The sequence below is a fragment of the Hyaloscypha bicolor genome, assembly GCF_002865645.1.
Source record: "Hyaloscypha bicolor E unplaced genomic scaffold K444scaffold_182, whole genome shotgun sequence".
NCBI lineage: Eukaryota > Fungi > Ascomycota > Leotiomycetes > Helotiales > Hyaloscyphaceae > Hyaloscypha > Hyaloscypha bicolor.
Genome location: NW_020194684.1, coordinates 6,183,565 through 6,196,768, shown reverse-complemented (window position 1 = coordinate 6,196,768; position 13,204 = coordinate 6,183,565). Strand labels below are relative to the sequence as shown.

The following is a 13,204-nucleotide window of genomic DNA, read 5'->3' as shown; positions in this document are numbered from 1 at the left end:
GCAGCAGATGAACAAATAAAGTACCCTCAAGAATCACCAATCTAGACACCATAGGATCCAATATCAGCAACACACAGCAATGCCAAAAACCCCTTAGCACTTACTAAGCCGCTTCCTTGATTCTTGGACCTCGTCAAAGACATCGTTAAACACCTAGTTCCCAATTCACAACCGAGGAATCCCTCGAGCACCTTCCCAAATTCCTCAATCCCCTTCACCTAGACGGCCACCTTCGCCAAACACCCCGGGAAGCCAGCGCTTGCCGCTCCCCTCTCCCACCCTCTCCCCAAACTCAAATATCACCAACACACATTCAGAACAGCATTCATAAACTCTTTGTATTCGGCCCCTATCTCCACTTTACAAAGTCTATCCTCTCTCCCCCGCCCCTCCCCTGCCCTGCCCCTCTTTCCTATCCACCTTCCACCTAACCACCATTTCCCTTCCGAAAGTGCGAAGCCCCCCACCCAAACGCCAAAACACCACCATTCTATCCATCTGCACACACCAATCGCTTGCAATGTCGATTCAATGCTCAAGTTCAAAGTGCCGACTGTATTATACGTCTCCTTCCCTTCTCCTTTCCTCTCCCTTTACGATCCAGTCATATGCACGCTCAATCATCAACGTGCGCTCAACATCTCATCTCATCTCATCTCATCTCAAGTCGAAGAAGAAAAAAACAACCAACAAAAGGAGGAGGACGTCATGATCGCTAACAGACAAAGCGCACCACCGTGAAAGTTCGTGGTGAGAAGGAAAGTAGAGAAGAAACCTGATGCCTAGGCCTGGGTATCTGACGTGTCGAAGAAGTCTATGTCGTGCCATTCATTTCAATGCATATATGAGCGCCCTTATCGCCCGTCCGCCCTCCCACCCGCTCGCCAAATTCCATGTGTAAACCATGTCCCTCCCTTTACCCCACCCCACTGAGAAAAAGCTGAATGAAGGCCAAGAATCTAATATTTCAGAACCTAGGTTCGTGAAGGATTTGTGCGGGGAAAGGGTATCAAGGACTAGTCGGTACCATCATCTCCACGTCTTCCGGGTACGCCATATCAACCGGCATAGCGCCCTGTCGTTGAGAGATGACTTCTCGGGCGTAGAACTCGACGAGCATGGTGCCGTATGCTTCGAGCTCTTCGACGGGGACGGAGAGCCGGAAGTCGTTGAGGAGGAGGAATTGGAGTTCGAGGTGGTTGAGCTCTGCTAAGGGGAGGCCGCCGACCTATATTTTTTATAAGATTTAGAAATTTTGGATAGGGAGGAGGGGAAAAGGAGACATACTTTTGCGTAGCGGGAGTTGGTGTAAAATACATCGGAGAAGAACTTGCTTGCGCATGTTACCCCTGCTATGACCAGTCGGTGGATGTTGAAGCTGTCGACCACAAAGAAGTGGGATAGGGGAAATTCAGGGCTATTCTCTGCGGGCGGGGCCTGAGTGTATTGTGCCTTTTCCAGATCTGCTTGAATCTCCGGTACACTTCTCGAAGATGGCGGGCTATCTGCTAAATCTGAACCTTCAACTGAGTATCCTGAAGACGGTCGAGAATTCTCCTGGTCCATGGGCTCTCTGCCTAACGCCTGCATGGGAGTTGCATTGACCCGCTCCGTCATACGGTCAAAGTATACTAGCAGACTCAGAAAGACCTCGTAAGTCGTCGGACAGTACTTGTGTATGCGGCTCAAATAACTCAAAATGGTAATGCTTGGTACATTCTTCCCATGAAATGCGAGCACACTCGAGGAGAGCGGAGTCATGTTAACATTGTCCCCAGACGGTATGGGGCGGTGCAAGTCGTCATGTTGCCGGTCGTTTGTTGTGGTGATTTTTGTAAGAAGCCCTGCTACCATCTCAATGATGTCCGTGATAGGCATCCCACTAATCTCGTACTTCAAAGTTGGATCATCTGCGGTCCGCCGTCGCCCGGAGTGCCCTCTGTACGACAGGAACTCCTCCGTGGCAAAACTTTGGATATGTGCAAGGTCTCGGACTTTGATTGTATTTCCGCCATACTTCTTAACATCATCCAGAGATCTGGCCGATCTCGAATAGGGCAGGTAGGAGGTGGAAGGCGAGGAGGTCGTTCTCGTTCTCTGATCTAATGGTACATTGTACGGTGGGGGCGATCGCTCAAATGGCGCAGAAGAATGGGGAAAGTTCTCCTGGCTTGTGAACCGTTGTCGGGTGGTGTATGAATATATGTTCGGACTGGAGCTCGACGGCGGTGAGGGCGGCTCTGTCTTTACGGAACCCGTTCTTTCTGCACTCTCCTCGGTAGCTTGTTGAGATATTGCCCGTGCAGACGTGCTGGGAGGAGGAGTTTCTGCAGGTATGCTGGTAGGCTCTGGTCGCGGACTTGGAGGAGGTTCAGCTCGTGATCGAGAGGGTTGACGGTATTGTGATTCAGCTGGAGAGAGCTGTTGTCCAGGACCGGCTATCATCGTATGATGATTGTGGTGAAAGTGTGAGGAGTCTGATACGAAATCACTGATCACCGCAGCCATATCAGCCTGCTATCCGAATGGACGTTGGTAGACACTGGCAAGATGAGATTAGCGTTGATCTGGAGAATTCCGGTCCGGGCGCGATGAGTGCAAGATGACACGTAGGCAGCAGGAGGTCGCGTGCAGATTGGAAAGGGAAATGGAGGTCGAGTAGAATTTGTTGTTTGCCAAAGGTGAATTCGAAGGCAAGCAATCACATTGATCTGTCGAGGCTCTGCCCACAGGCAGGCGAACTTTACAACCAAAGGCCAGCGCAGATTCACTTGACGGTTGTAGAACGACGCCAGGCTCTTGGCTCCTCGAAATCTAAATCCTCTGCAAAAACCTCAGGGTGCTCGAATCATGGACGGCGCGTGAATTACTTGATGTCGTGGGGGTACCTCCACCGGGCTTATCTCCTCAGCGAGACGGGAAACAGCTTACCTGCAGCATTAGAATTACGGAAATAGGAGATCCAGGCTCGATGCAACTCCTGAAGACGCCAGACGATGGTGTCTGCGGTGGTGGTCGATATCGTGGACTTTCGTTGTTGGGGTGGTGTCGATTCTGGGAGCTGGACGTCCGCTCACAACTGCCCAGGGTCCGCCAAGAAAGTTGCGCCTAGCAAAGTCAGTGTCCGTGTCAGTGCCAATGGGCGAGGCGCAGGATGACGAACGACGACCTGGCAGGAGGCGAATCGCGGCGGATCTGATCTGCCTCTGGCTCTAGGTCGACGGGCTGGCAGGCTGGCGGGCTGGCACCACTGGGAAGGACTAATCGGCGTCGTCGCTCCAATGCAACACTCTGATCGGCGGGCTCGATATTGTCCTCAAACAATTCAGGAATCAAAAATCACAGCCACGCGGTCAGTCGGCGCACGCGTGGAATAGGCGGGCAAAAAAAAAGTCTGGGAAGGACAGGACACACTCTGGCAGAATCGCATGCGGTGCACTTGCATTTACATTTGTTGCATCCGGGAGGGATGCAGGAGGTCGGGATCCATGGGGGTTACGGCCTCCGAGTCGAGCCGTTGGATCTCTCCGGCCAACAGATTCCCAGGAGGCTGACACGAGGCACAACGAACGGAGTGCGTCGTGATGAGGAGGGCCAGGTTGGCCAACAGATCGAGACGCCCCCCATGCTGGACCTGTCCCCGGCTGGGCTCCCTGTCCACCGTGTCTTGTGCAACTCCAACTTGGTGCCGAAACCTCGACGCTCCGTGGCACGCCGGCACTTGATTTGACAGCTCGATATTTGATACGAAAAGGTACAAAGGCATATCGGCGGGATGCTTGCTTTTGCTCGCGGAGCCATCCGTATATTCCGACAGAACACCTTTCATGATTTCGTGCTTTCATCCGAGAGCCGTCCCTTCATCTCACCGCTGCTTTCGAAAGGATAGGAGAGCGCTCGACTTGACCGCTACTGCAACCCTGCGCGGGTAACCATCGGCAGCCAGAACACCGTGCCATTTAATGCTCCTCTCTATGGTACAAGTACATGCTGTGCCTATTGGTGACGCACGGTGTAATTCGTATCTGGCAGATACAAATGCCTGTTCGCGCCCTTCTTGGTCAAGACCACCATTCTGATAACACCGCCAGAGCTTCCATCCCATTTGATCGCCTCTTGCAGTGCGCCCTTGACGAAATTGACAGCCTCTTCTTCGTTCATTCCCTCCTTCCAGTTGGCGTCGCAGTATCCGTAGATATAGGTTGATCCCGATCCACCGATGGCATATGATTGCTTGTGTAGTGATCCTCCAAGAGGTATCGAGTATACTTGTCCTCCGTGTCGCTCGTCCCAACCTGCAATAATCAAGCCAGCACTATCCCCGTCAGCATCCGTGCATATTATTCTGGTAATTCATCCTTACCTCAATCTATCCTTATTCTCGTAGCACAACTCCTGAAACATGGCAGCAGCAGTTTGGGTTGTTGGTCGTCTGCCATTCTGGATGTCGTACATTCCCAACTGATAGTGAACGATGTCCGCGACTGCTTGAGTATCTGCAGCAGATCCTGATCTACAGCACCAGATGGTATCGTGAACTTGGGTAAGCTTGTCGGTCACTCGGTTGGCAATGTATGCTCCAGTCGTGGTTCTGCTGTCTGCGCCTGCAATTCATCACCATCAGCCTGCTTTTCTGTATTGAATAGGTTTGTGGGTAGAACAAACCCAAAATAACACCATCCTTGAAGTTGATTGCCATGCTGGATTTGGGTCAGGTCGGTGGTTAGGGTTTTGTTGACTTTGGGGCGAGCTTACATCGAAGTACCTAGACTACAGCAGAGTCAGTAAAGATTAAACTCTTGTTGCCTGCAAGAACTTACTTGACTTCGCCCTTCTTCAAGCGATCCATATCGACGTGAATGCCATCTGGGGAAAGCTTTGGTTAGCTGTCGTGTGCCAACAGAGCTCCAAGCAAGTTCGAATTACCTTCATTCAGCATGCCTGAAGTACCGAACTCCATCTTGCGAGGCTGGGTGTCTGACGAGGAAGATTGGAATCGGTCGGAATCGAGTTGTGAAGAAGTTTGTTGAGAGAAACTTCTCGTTGATGCTTGATGAAGGTTAACTCAGGCAGCATGGGCGACGCGGAAATCGTAGCGCGAGGCTGTCAACACGTGACCTGGCTTTCCCGATTTTGGTACTCCCCTGAATTTATCTTCAGCCTTGGCAATGGACGACTGGTTAGGGAGTTTATAGAGGCATACGAGAATGGCTAATCAATGTGGCCCTCAAATTTGAAGAATATGAGTCACACCTTCACAGTATTTGCAATAAGCTGTGTCTTCGCATTCTGAATTCTGCTCCCAAGCGTGGAGCGATTTTGGGAAAAGGCGCTCAAATGCAGACCCAGCAGTCCTATGATGGGAATAATGCTAAACCAGCCTCCACCATAAACGCCATGCTTCACAACCCCGTCAATGCTTTCCCATATATGTTACAAGAAACTATCAGTATCAACCTCCTCTCGTCAATCTAGAACATGTCAGCATAATTCCTCCCACAACAATGCACAAAACTCACCCTTCCTTCTCCAGCTCCAGCTTTGTAAAACCGTCCTTACTCTTCCCTTGCTCATCCTCTGCACAACCACAATCATAAAAGTCCCCAATCTTCGAGCAGTCAAACAGGTCCTTCTTCAACCTCTGATTGATCTTATTATGAACGTGGCAAGCCCACGCGGCTGCGGTCGATCTCGACGTAACCTGCGGAGGAAACTTCTTCAATAGCTTCTGGAAATGCCGGGCGCAGTCTCCACAGGGATAGAGTCGTGCAAAAAGGTGGATGTAGGATTTTAACGCGTCGCTGTCTTCTTCTGTCGGCCGATCAGGGAACTTCGCCATCATCGTGTGGAGCACCTTCCATGCTGCGTTTCCAAGCTCTGCCCTTTGAAGAGGTTAGCAGAAGCAAATTCCTTTTGGAGATCGGACATACTTCAGGGTGGCGTTCTCGAGCTTCGGTGCCGTGGCTTCTCCATGTAGAATCCCATCATCAATCTTCAAGCCGCCGCTGGGTCCGTTGTACTGTGGAAGGTAGTCGGGATGTCGCGTGCCCTCTGCGTTGTTCCGAAATATGGACACGAAGGAGATCCCAAGGAAAGTAGCCACGCCAATGATAGTGAGTAGGGTGATGTGCTGTCGCCGAGGCATGTCGAGACGATTGTTCTTGATGCGCGGTCTGCGTCGTGGCCCAGTTCTTACTTGCGCAACGTCAGCCTCACCTCGCCGAGGTCAGCATGTGGTGAATTATTGATTAGTGCGTGAGTAGTGACAAAGAGGTCTGTCGAGCGATCACCACAAAGCCAGCTCGTGGGTCATTGAAGCCACGCCTCGTCCTCGCATTGAAATTGTATAGCGCAACAGGCAAGGGATCCACCGTCCAGTATGATGGTAGTGGTGGGCCGATTGATCGTCCCAAACAGCTTGGCTCCGAGGGAACCCCTGCAGTTCCTGCAGCGGCGAGATCCCATTCCCCGCCGATGTCACTCCGAAGCCGCACAAAAATAAATACTGTCTTGCTGACAACTCCTCTTACTAAACATTCTTCACCTCCCCTTCCTTTGTCTTTTCCTTTCTTTATTCCATAATTACTTCCCTCCTCCTCGAAATCTATCAGAATGGTCTTCCCACCGCCCCCCGTTAACACGATTGACTGGGACGACATTGGATTCAAATTTCGAGAAGGTATTTCCACCCCGCACTCCGCACTCCGCACTCACTGTCATGACTCACTAACCTTCTCCGCAGTCAATGGCCATGTAGAATCCCACTACAGCGTCAAGACCGGCGTCTGGTCGAAGCCCGAATACATAACGGACCCTTTCCTGCGCCTCCATGGCATGGCACCAGGGCTTAATTATGGCCAGCAAGCCTACGAGGGCTTGAAGGCTTTCCGCTCTCCGAACAACGAAATCACCATCTTCCGACCCACCAGCAATGCTGCACGCATGGCACACTCTGCAAGCTTCATCTCCATCCCTCCAATCCCCGAATCTGTTTTCAACGAGTGCGTACATGTGGCTGTCTCGCTGAACGCTGAATATGTGCCCCCTCATGAGACTGGTGCTGCGATGTACATTCGACCTCTGGTCTTTGGCTCGAGTGCTCAATTGGGTTTGAACCCACCAGAGGAATATACTTTCTGCGTCTACGTGCTCCCAGTCGGTGTCTATCATGGTGTCCACCCTGTCAAGGCTCTTATTCTGGAGGAATTCGACCGAGCTGCCCCAGATGGAACTGGAAGTGCAAAGGTTGGAGGAAACTACGCGCCAGTCTTGAGATGGAGCGACAAGGCACGGAATGAAGGCTACGGAATCACATTGCACTTGGACAGTAAAACAAGGTCCGAAATCGAAGAGTTTTCTACAAGTGGGTTCATTGGTGTGAAGAAGGACGGCGAGGACATCACATTGGTGGTGCCTGATAGCAAGAACGTCATTTCAAGTATCACTTTGGATTCTTGCTTAGATATTGCCAAGAGCTTCGGATGGAAGACGGAACGCCGCTGTGTAAGTCCTGTTCGGTGATTTCTCGGTCAAGGCTGACTCTCCAGATCAAATACGAACAACTCCCGAGCTTCAGTGAAGTCTTCGCCGCCGGTACAGCAGCTGCTCTTGTTCCCATCAAATCGATAACCCGAAACTCCCGCAACGAGACGTTCTCCTACATCCCGGCCGACTCCGAAGAGCCAGGCCCAGTCTGCGTCAAGTTGCTTACAACATTGAAAGGCATCCAGGCGGGCAAGATCAAGGATACATTTGGATGGAACAGTAAGGTTGAGCAGGTTGACATCAAGAAATACGCCGCTGGCGAGACAATAAATGGCGTTAACGGTAAGAGTGTGGATGCATTGCCCTAAAAATTACAGTGGAAAAAACAATGTTGGATTACCAAATCTCGCCTTCGCTATTATCATTTCATGCATTGGCCGTCATCTCATATCTCATGTTCCCCTTGCCCTGGTCGCCCAGGACAAGCTGTCATCATGTCTACCTACAAGTGTACCGATGCCGCTCAATGCCGCTAGAGAACAAACAAAACCATGCTCCGAAAACCAGAGATTATTGCCTTATTATGAAAGGCGTTGAGATTAGTTACCAGGCAGTGTAACGTTGACGGAAAGTATCGGGCCCGTACCGTTCTGCATCGACAACGTCAATCTCAGTCCAGTCTGACTTGAGGTCTACCTACCATACGAAGAATCCATTCGTATATCCTGCGAGTATCTTCTACCAACATGGCGATCATCCATGTATTGATCTCGGCCATATTGCGTACCAACATATGAAGGAGGAATGTGGTTTGGATTCACATGATGTGGATATTGGATGATAGGGGGTCGGCGTTCGCTCACATATCTCTCTGGTTCCTGGCTCCTGCAGACCCGTTAGTATTGGGACAGAAATATATAGATCCTTCGAATGGCTAACATACCCCTGAGAGTACGATTCCTCAGACCATTCTTCAAAACCCGGCCTCAACCGCTCAAACGAAATCACATGACTCGGCCCCTGCGGCAACGAGCCCCTTTCCAGAGCAGCATTCCTCATTCTCACCGCATTCGCATCCCGTTGTCCTGCTTCATAAGCCGCACGGATATGGTACTCATTCGGCTGCGCAGGCTGATATCCTCTGATCGGGTACTGTGGCGGTATAATCGTAGGCTTTTCCCATCTCGGTTGTTCTGCCCTCCCATACGCCATTGGATTTACCTCCGAATGCTTCGGCTTGAACCTCTGAGAAAGCGTCCTGTGTTTCGAGCGCCTTAGATTTCGACTCTGAATACTAATCGTGGAATCCGAATCACAAGAACCATCATCCGAATCGTCCCCCAGAGCCTCCTTCCTAAGTCTCGATTTCGAGCTTCTCCTCCGACTCCTCTTCTCTTCCACTCTTTCGATCTCCTTTCCCTTTCCCTTCGACTCCCTTCTTTCCCTCTCTTTCGTTGATTTGCGCTTCTCTTTAGGAGAGTCTTCAATAGCCTTCTCCTTCTCCTTCTCCTTCCCCCGACTCCGACTCCTACTCCCTTTCTTCTCTATCTCCTTCCCCTTTCCCCCTCCTCTAGTGGACACCTCACTCTCCATCTTATTCCTCTCCTTCTCTTCCACCTGCAGCGGGGCCCGCACAAAGAACACCCTAACACACCTCGTCCTCCCCTTCCTCTTCTCATCCCTTACCTTAGCAGCCTCACAAACACTCCACTCTAACTTCTTCCCCTCCCCATCCATCGTACTCGCCCCACTATCCCCCTCGCCCACCAGATCCACGAGAACATTATAAACCGCGCCGCTCTGCTCCGTGCTCAATCTCGCGATCTTATCCGCGATACTGGCTTTGTCCTTATCCTGAAGAGAAGAGAGTTCGGCGATGAGTGAGGATTGAGGGAAGTTGGATTCTTTGACGAGGGGCGTTGTCCAGCTTGGTTTGGCCTCTGGTGCGGTGGAGGGAGAGGAAGAGGAGGGGTAGATGGTGAAGGCGCGGTAGATGGATGGGTCTGGGAGCGGCGGTAGTACGCCCATCTTTTCTCTTGGGGTGCTGCGAACCCCCGAACCTGCGAGGTCCTCGCTCTTGGATCCCTCAAATCCTCGCTCCGTCCCTCCAAATTTTATATATATATCAGGTTACCAGATCTGAAGCGCAGTACCCACTTCTCCGCTGAACAATAAGAAAGAAATCGAGCAGCGCGCAAGGAAAGATCAGTCGGAAGAAAGGAAATCACAAGATGAAATACGAGCCCGACGCAGACCGACCTTATCACCCGGAGTCTCCAATCAGTCCAGAATTAATTTTTCCAGTGACTGCAGTTTTTGAAGAAAGCGGATTCGTGCGCAGGGCATGCATGACATGTGGATCATTGGAGGCGAGGCTGCCAGCGAAGCTTGCGCCGTGCAGACCGCTGCATGTTCGCCGGCGAACAGCCATTCGGTCTCCAAATGCCGGTGGGGATTTCATGTTTCCATTGGAATTTGGAAGGCTGAGTGAGATGTCTGGTGATCGTAGAGGTGCCAATTGAGTGAGTGTGGCGATGATTTGGGAGCAGGTAGGATGTGGATTGGTTTTGCGAGTGAGGGGTGAGTGGTGAAGAGTGAAGAAGTAGAGTCGGAGATTATGCAGATGTGGTGGTTTGGTTTGGATGGAAATGCCATGTGTGGGTGATGCACAGTGTGTCAAAAAAAAAATTAAGGTAATTAATTATAATGAGAGTAAAGGTTAATTGATTTCCTAAGAAGAGAGAAGGAGAGCGAGGTAATATATATGTGAATTATTTACTCCGGATATTACATGACCGCACCACGTGACTAGGGGAGCCAAAACCCCTACCACAATACTTATATACAAAGATAAGTAAAGTGAGCAAAGGCGGAATACTAGCTATTAAGCCTATTATAGTAAGGCGATATCTAAATTAGGCTAGAATAAACTTTACTTTTGCGCCATAATGCTTGTATTATCTTTATAGTCACGTGTAACACCACGTGATCCAATAATTAATTATATTTAAGTAAATTAAGTAAATATTTAATTATAATTTGATTACTAGGGGTTTGACTTAATTTAATTTAAATACTGGCCAATAATTATAATTAATTAAATTATTTGACACACTGGTGATGCATGCTTACTTTGCGTGAAGTGTCACGTTTTGGGGTACGTTGCTGGCAGCCTTCAATTATGTTTTTTCTGCTTGAGGTAAAGCTCTGGATAGAGCCGCTTCTCACTTCGTTGTACGGGGAAATGTAAAACGACTCCCCCCCGTCCGGACATAGTTCGTACGCATCATTGCACGCAAGGTTGTACCACTGCAGTGGTGGGTTTCCTTTCGAGTCCCTGTCGACCACAAGAGTTCGCCAGTATATTTCCTTTAAATACTTCTGTTATATATTTGCCCCCTTGAGACTATTAAGTCATAAGTTAGGAATTTTTCCTTTCTCGGCTCGGCCTCCTATCCAAGCAATAGCTGGGAGTTGAAAGCCTTTACAGGTAAGAACGAAATAGGTATCATCATCGTTAAAGGATACAGAGGCACAACGACTCCCAGAAGTATAGTATATGCGTTAGTGGGGTAAGCAAACTAGAGTATCTGCGTGCTATCAAACGTAAATGCCTTGGTAATTTCGTCTATATGGAAGGGCAGAGCGCGGCAAAACCTAAGACGGCAAGTTTGTTAAAGGCTGCGCCCAAGGACGGCAGATAATCTTTAGGGATCGTGAACTGGTAACCGCTTGTTGGATAGCATTTTTATAGACTTGAACAATGGACTATCTATAATCTGGAACGAACCCTATGTAGTCCTTAGCCAAAGATGCCAAGGCGAATACCACATCGCGACCGTCTATTGCTTTGAACTCTGCGAGGTAGGAAAGCAATGCTTCCATTATACAAAGTCGGCGGGGTTATCGCCATCTCTTATGCGAGGCAAAACTCTATCGTAAGCTACAATGAGGGAATGTACACCAACGCCACGAAGTTCGCCGAGAGAAGAAGGGTCAAAATAAGAGAGTGCTCCCGTGGCTATTATAGGGACGACGGAAGGTGTTCCAAACATAGCGATTGAGGCGATAGCTCCCAGCAAGCCAGGGGCCCAAGGATTTAACTGAAGTTCCGGCCAAGAGTTGCGAACGGATTCGTTTATCTCATCCAATTTCTCAAGGAATAATCCAACTGCCTCACAGAAGAGTGCCCACGAAACTAACGCTGACCCACAGCGCAACACGGCGTGTCTTGCAAATGCAACTTCTTGGACCACCCATCTACGCGTGAGCCAACTTCTTAGCGTCAGATTGAAAAGAGCCTTCCATGAATTCAAAGATCCTGGATCATCAGCTAGTCTGTCGATCCCTTTCGCGGAAATATTCATTATGAATTCCATTGCAAAATCGCTGTCGTTTGTATCCTCACCAAGCTATATTACGTCCTCAACCATACTATTGTCCCTAGAATATTGGACAAGCTTATTCCCAGGATCTACGATAGCTTCGGGTCGTAGCCCGAATATCTACGTGTGAGAGGTAAGAAAGATAATAGTTCAGAGGTTATAGCCACTGTTTCCCATCCGACCAGGGCATAGAAGGGAAGAGTCATCGGAGAATGGAGAGATAGCAGGTGAAAGAATGGGCACCAGTGCCCGCAGTAGTCCAGCGTGTGAGTTCATAAAGTGTGGAAGTAATGGGAGGTGTGGGGGTACTTACAGACTATAAACAGGGATTCGAAGGAAGAGGGGGGGGGGGGCTTGGTATCTTTCAAGTGGGTTTCGCGAGGGCATTACGGTGGTTGGGGTCTAGAAGAGGTATAACTTAAATATGTCGACTAAAGAGAGGTGGAGAGAAAAGATTGAGGTGAAATATATTTCCAAAATAGGTGGAATCTTATTCCGTCTGACTTTCCTAGCTTGTGCCACACAAAACGAACAACCATTGATACATGAATCCATTTCATCGTAAACACCAAGATAATGCCACATTCCCTGCCTCATCCATTGCGCCTCTATTTTGTTGATTCCATTTGCAGCTGTGCTACAAGTATACGGGTCCCAATACTTTTGGAGAACATCAAAGGCACGAATGATCGCTCGACTCGAGACTATTTTGCATCAGATTAATACAAAGGCTTCAACACACTGGCACTTACTTGATTCTATCTGTTGCTCAAGAGATTTACAACTGCAAAATGATTGTTCTCCTCCGCGAGCTTAATGGCGTCTTCAAAGCCCGTTCCACGAAGGACATTACCTTTTGCTCCAGCATTCAGAAGCAATTGGACCATGTCTAAGCGGCCATGCTCAGCAGCTCCTTCGATTGCATATCGGCCTTCAATCAAGGAAGGCGCTGCATTGACTTCGGCCCCTTTTTCGAGAAGTAATTTGGCCAGCATGACGTCGCCAGATATGGCAGCACCTTGCAGGGCCGTGATTCCACCATGATGAACTGCCGGCTTTGAATTGATGTGCGCGGCCTTTTCTTCGAGAAGGAATTGTAAAGCTCCATATCTGGGCGTTTCTCTGGACGTGGCAGCTTTGAAGAGGCGGTACGCCCAAATCGATACCCCGGAGCCTCGTTGATGTTTCAGCTCGTCACGGTCAACGATGCATGCTTCACAAATTTTGAGTAGTCCCATAAGCCCGCTGCTCAGGCTGAGTCTTGGTGTCCTAGAGCTCCCAGGTATAATTGCCTTCCTCCTCTTCTATCTCCTTGTCCTGCCACCGACATGTAC

General features: G+C 49.7%; 7 protein-coding genes across 7 annotated transcripts; 1 reads left to right on the top strand and 6 right to left on the bottom strand.

Annotated features, from left to right (window-relative positions):
• Positions 1-1,009: 1,009 nt before the first annotated feature.
• Positions 1,010-2,508, bottom strand: K444DRAFT_544043 (cyclin-domain-containing protein; the record flags this gene model as incomplete). The annotated part of the gene is made up of 2 exons (XM_024876023.1): positions 1,010-1,228; positions 1,288-2,508. 2 exons carry the CDS (start codon positions 2,506-2,508, stop codon positions 1,010-1,012), a joined length of 1,440 nt encoding a protein of 479 aa, XP_024729174.1.
• Positions 2,509-3,996: 1,488 nt separating this feature from the next.
• K444DRAFT_544349 (proteasome-domain-containing protein) lies at positions 3,997-4,960 on the bottom strand (the record flags this gene model as incomplete). Its single annotated transcript, XM_024876045.1, has 6 exons — positions 3,997-4,315; positions 4,364-4,604; positions 4,666-4,700; positions 4,756-4,770; positions 4,821-4,866; positions 4,927-4,960. 6 exons carry the CDS (start codon positions 4,958-4,960, stop codon positions 3,997-3,999), a joined length of 690 nt encoding a protein of 229 aa, XP_024729173.1.
• A 247-nt stretch (positions 4,961-5,207) lies between these two features.
• On the bottom strand, positions 5,208-6,371 carry K444DRAFT_575329 (FAD dependent sulfhydryl oxidase-like protein Erv2). Its single transcript, XM_024877472.1, has 3 exons — positions 5,931-6,371; positions 5,520-5,882; positions 5,208-5,471 (listed from the first exon to the last, which is right to left on the bottom strand). Exons 1-3 carry the CDS (start codon positions 6,143-6,145, stop codon positions 5,453-5,455), a joined length of 597 nt encoding a protein of 198 aa, XP_024729172.1. The 5' UTR covers positions 6,146-6,371; the 3' UTR covers positions 5,208-5,452.
• A 241-nt stretch (positions 6,372-6,612) lies between these two features.
• On the top strand, positions 6,613-7,853 carry K444DRAFT_648095 (branched-chain amino acid aminotransferase II; the record flags this gene model as incomplete). Its single annotated transcript, XM_024885424.1, has 3 exons — positions 6,613-6,679; positions 6,743-7,503; positions 7,548-7,853. 3 exons carry the CDS (start codon positions 6,613-6,615, stop codon positions 7,851-7,853), a joined length of 1,134 nt encoding a protein of 377 aa, XP_024729171.1.
• Positions 7,854-8,088: 235 nt separating this feature from the next.
• K444DRAFT_637449 (uncharacterized protein) lies at positions 8,089-9,513 on the bottom strand (the record flags this gene model as incomplete). Its single annotated transcript, XM_024884122.1, has 3 exons — positions 8,089-8,135; positions 8,186-8,370; positions 8,429-9,513. 3 exons carry the CDS (start codon positions 9,511-9,513, stop codon positions 8,089-8,091), a joined length of 1,317 nt encoding a protein of 438 aa, XP_024729170.1.
• Positions 9,514-9,855: 342 nt separating this feature from the next.
• On the bottom strand, positions 9,856-10,145 carry K444DRAFT_621398 (uncharacterized protein). Its single transcript, XM_024881900.1, has one exon. The coding sequence runs from the start codon at positions 10,138-10,140 to the stop codon at positions 9,943-9,945; it is 198 nt and encodes a 65-aa protein (XP_024729169.1). The 5' UTR covers positions 10,141-10,145; the 3' UTR covers positions 9,856-9,942.
• Positions 10,146-12,640: 2,495 nt separating this feature from the next.
• K444DRAFT_513358 (uncharacterized protein) lies at positions 12,641-12,922 on the bottom strand (the record flags this gene model as incomplete). Its single annotated transcript, XM_024873511.1, has 1 exon — positions 12,641-12,922. A coding segment is annotated over one exon (282 nt), but the record flags the coding sequence as incomplete, so codon positions are not given.
• Between the last annotated feature and the right edge of the window lie 282 nt (positions 12,923-13,204).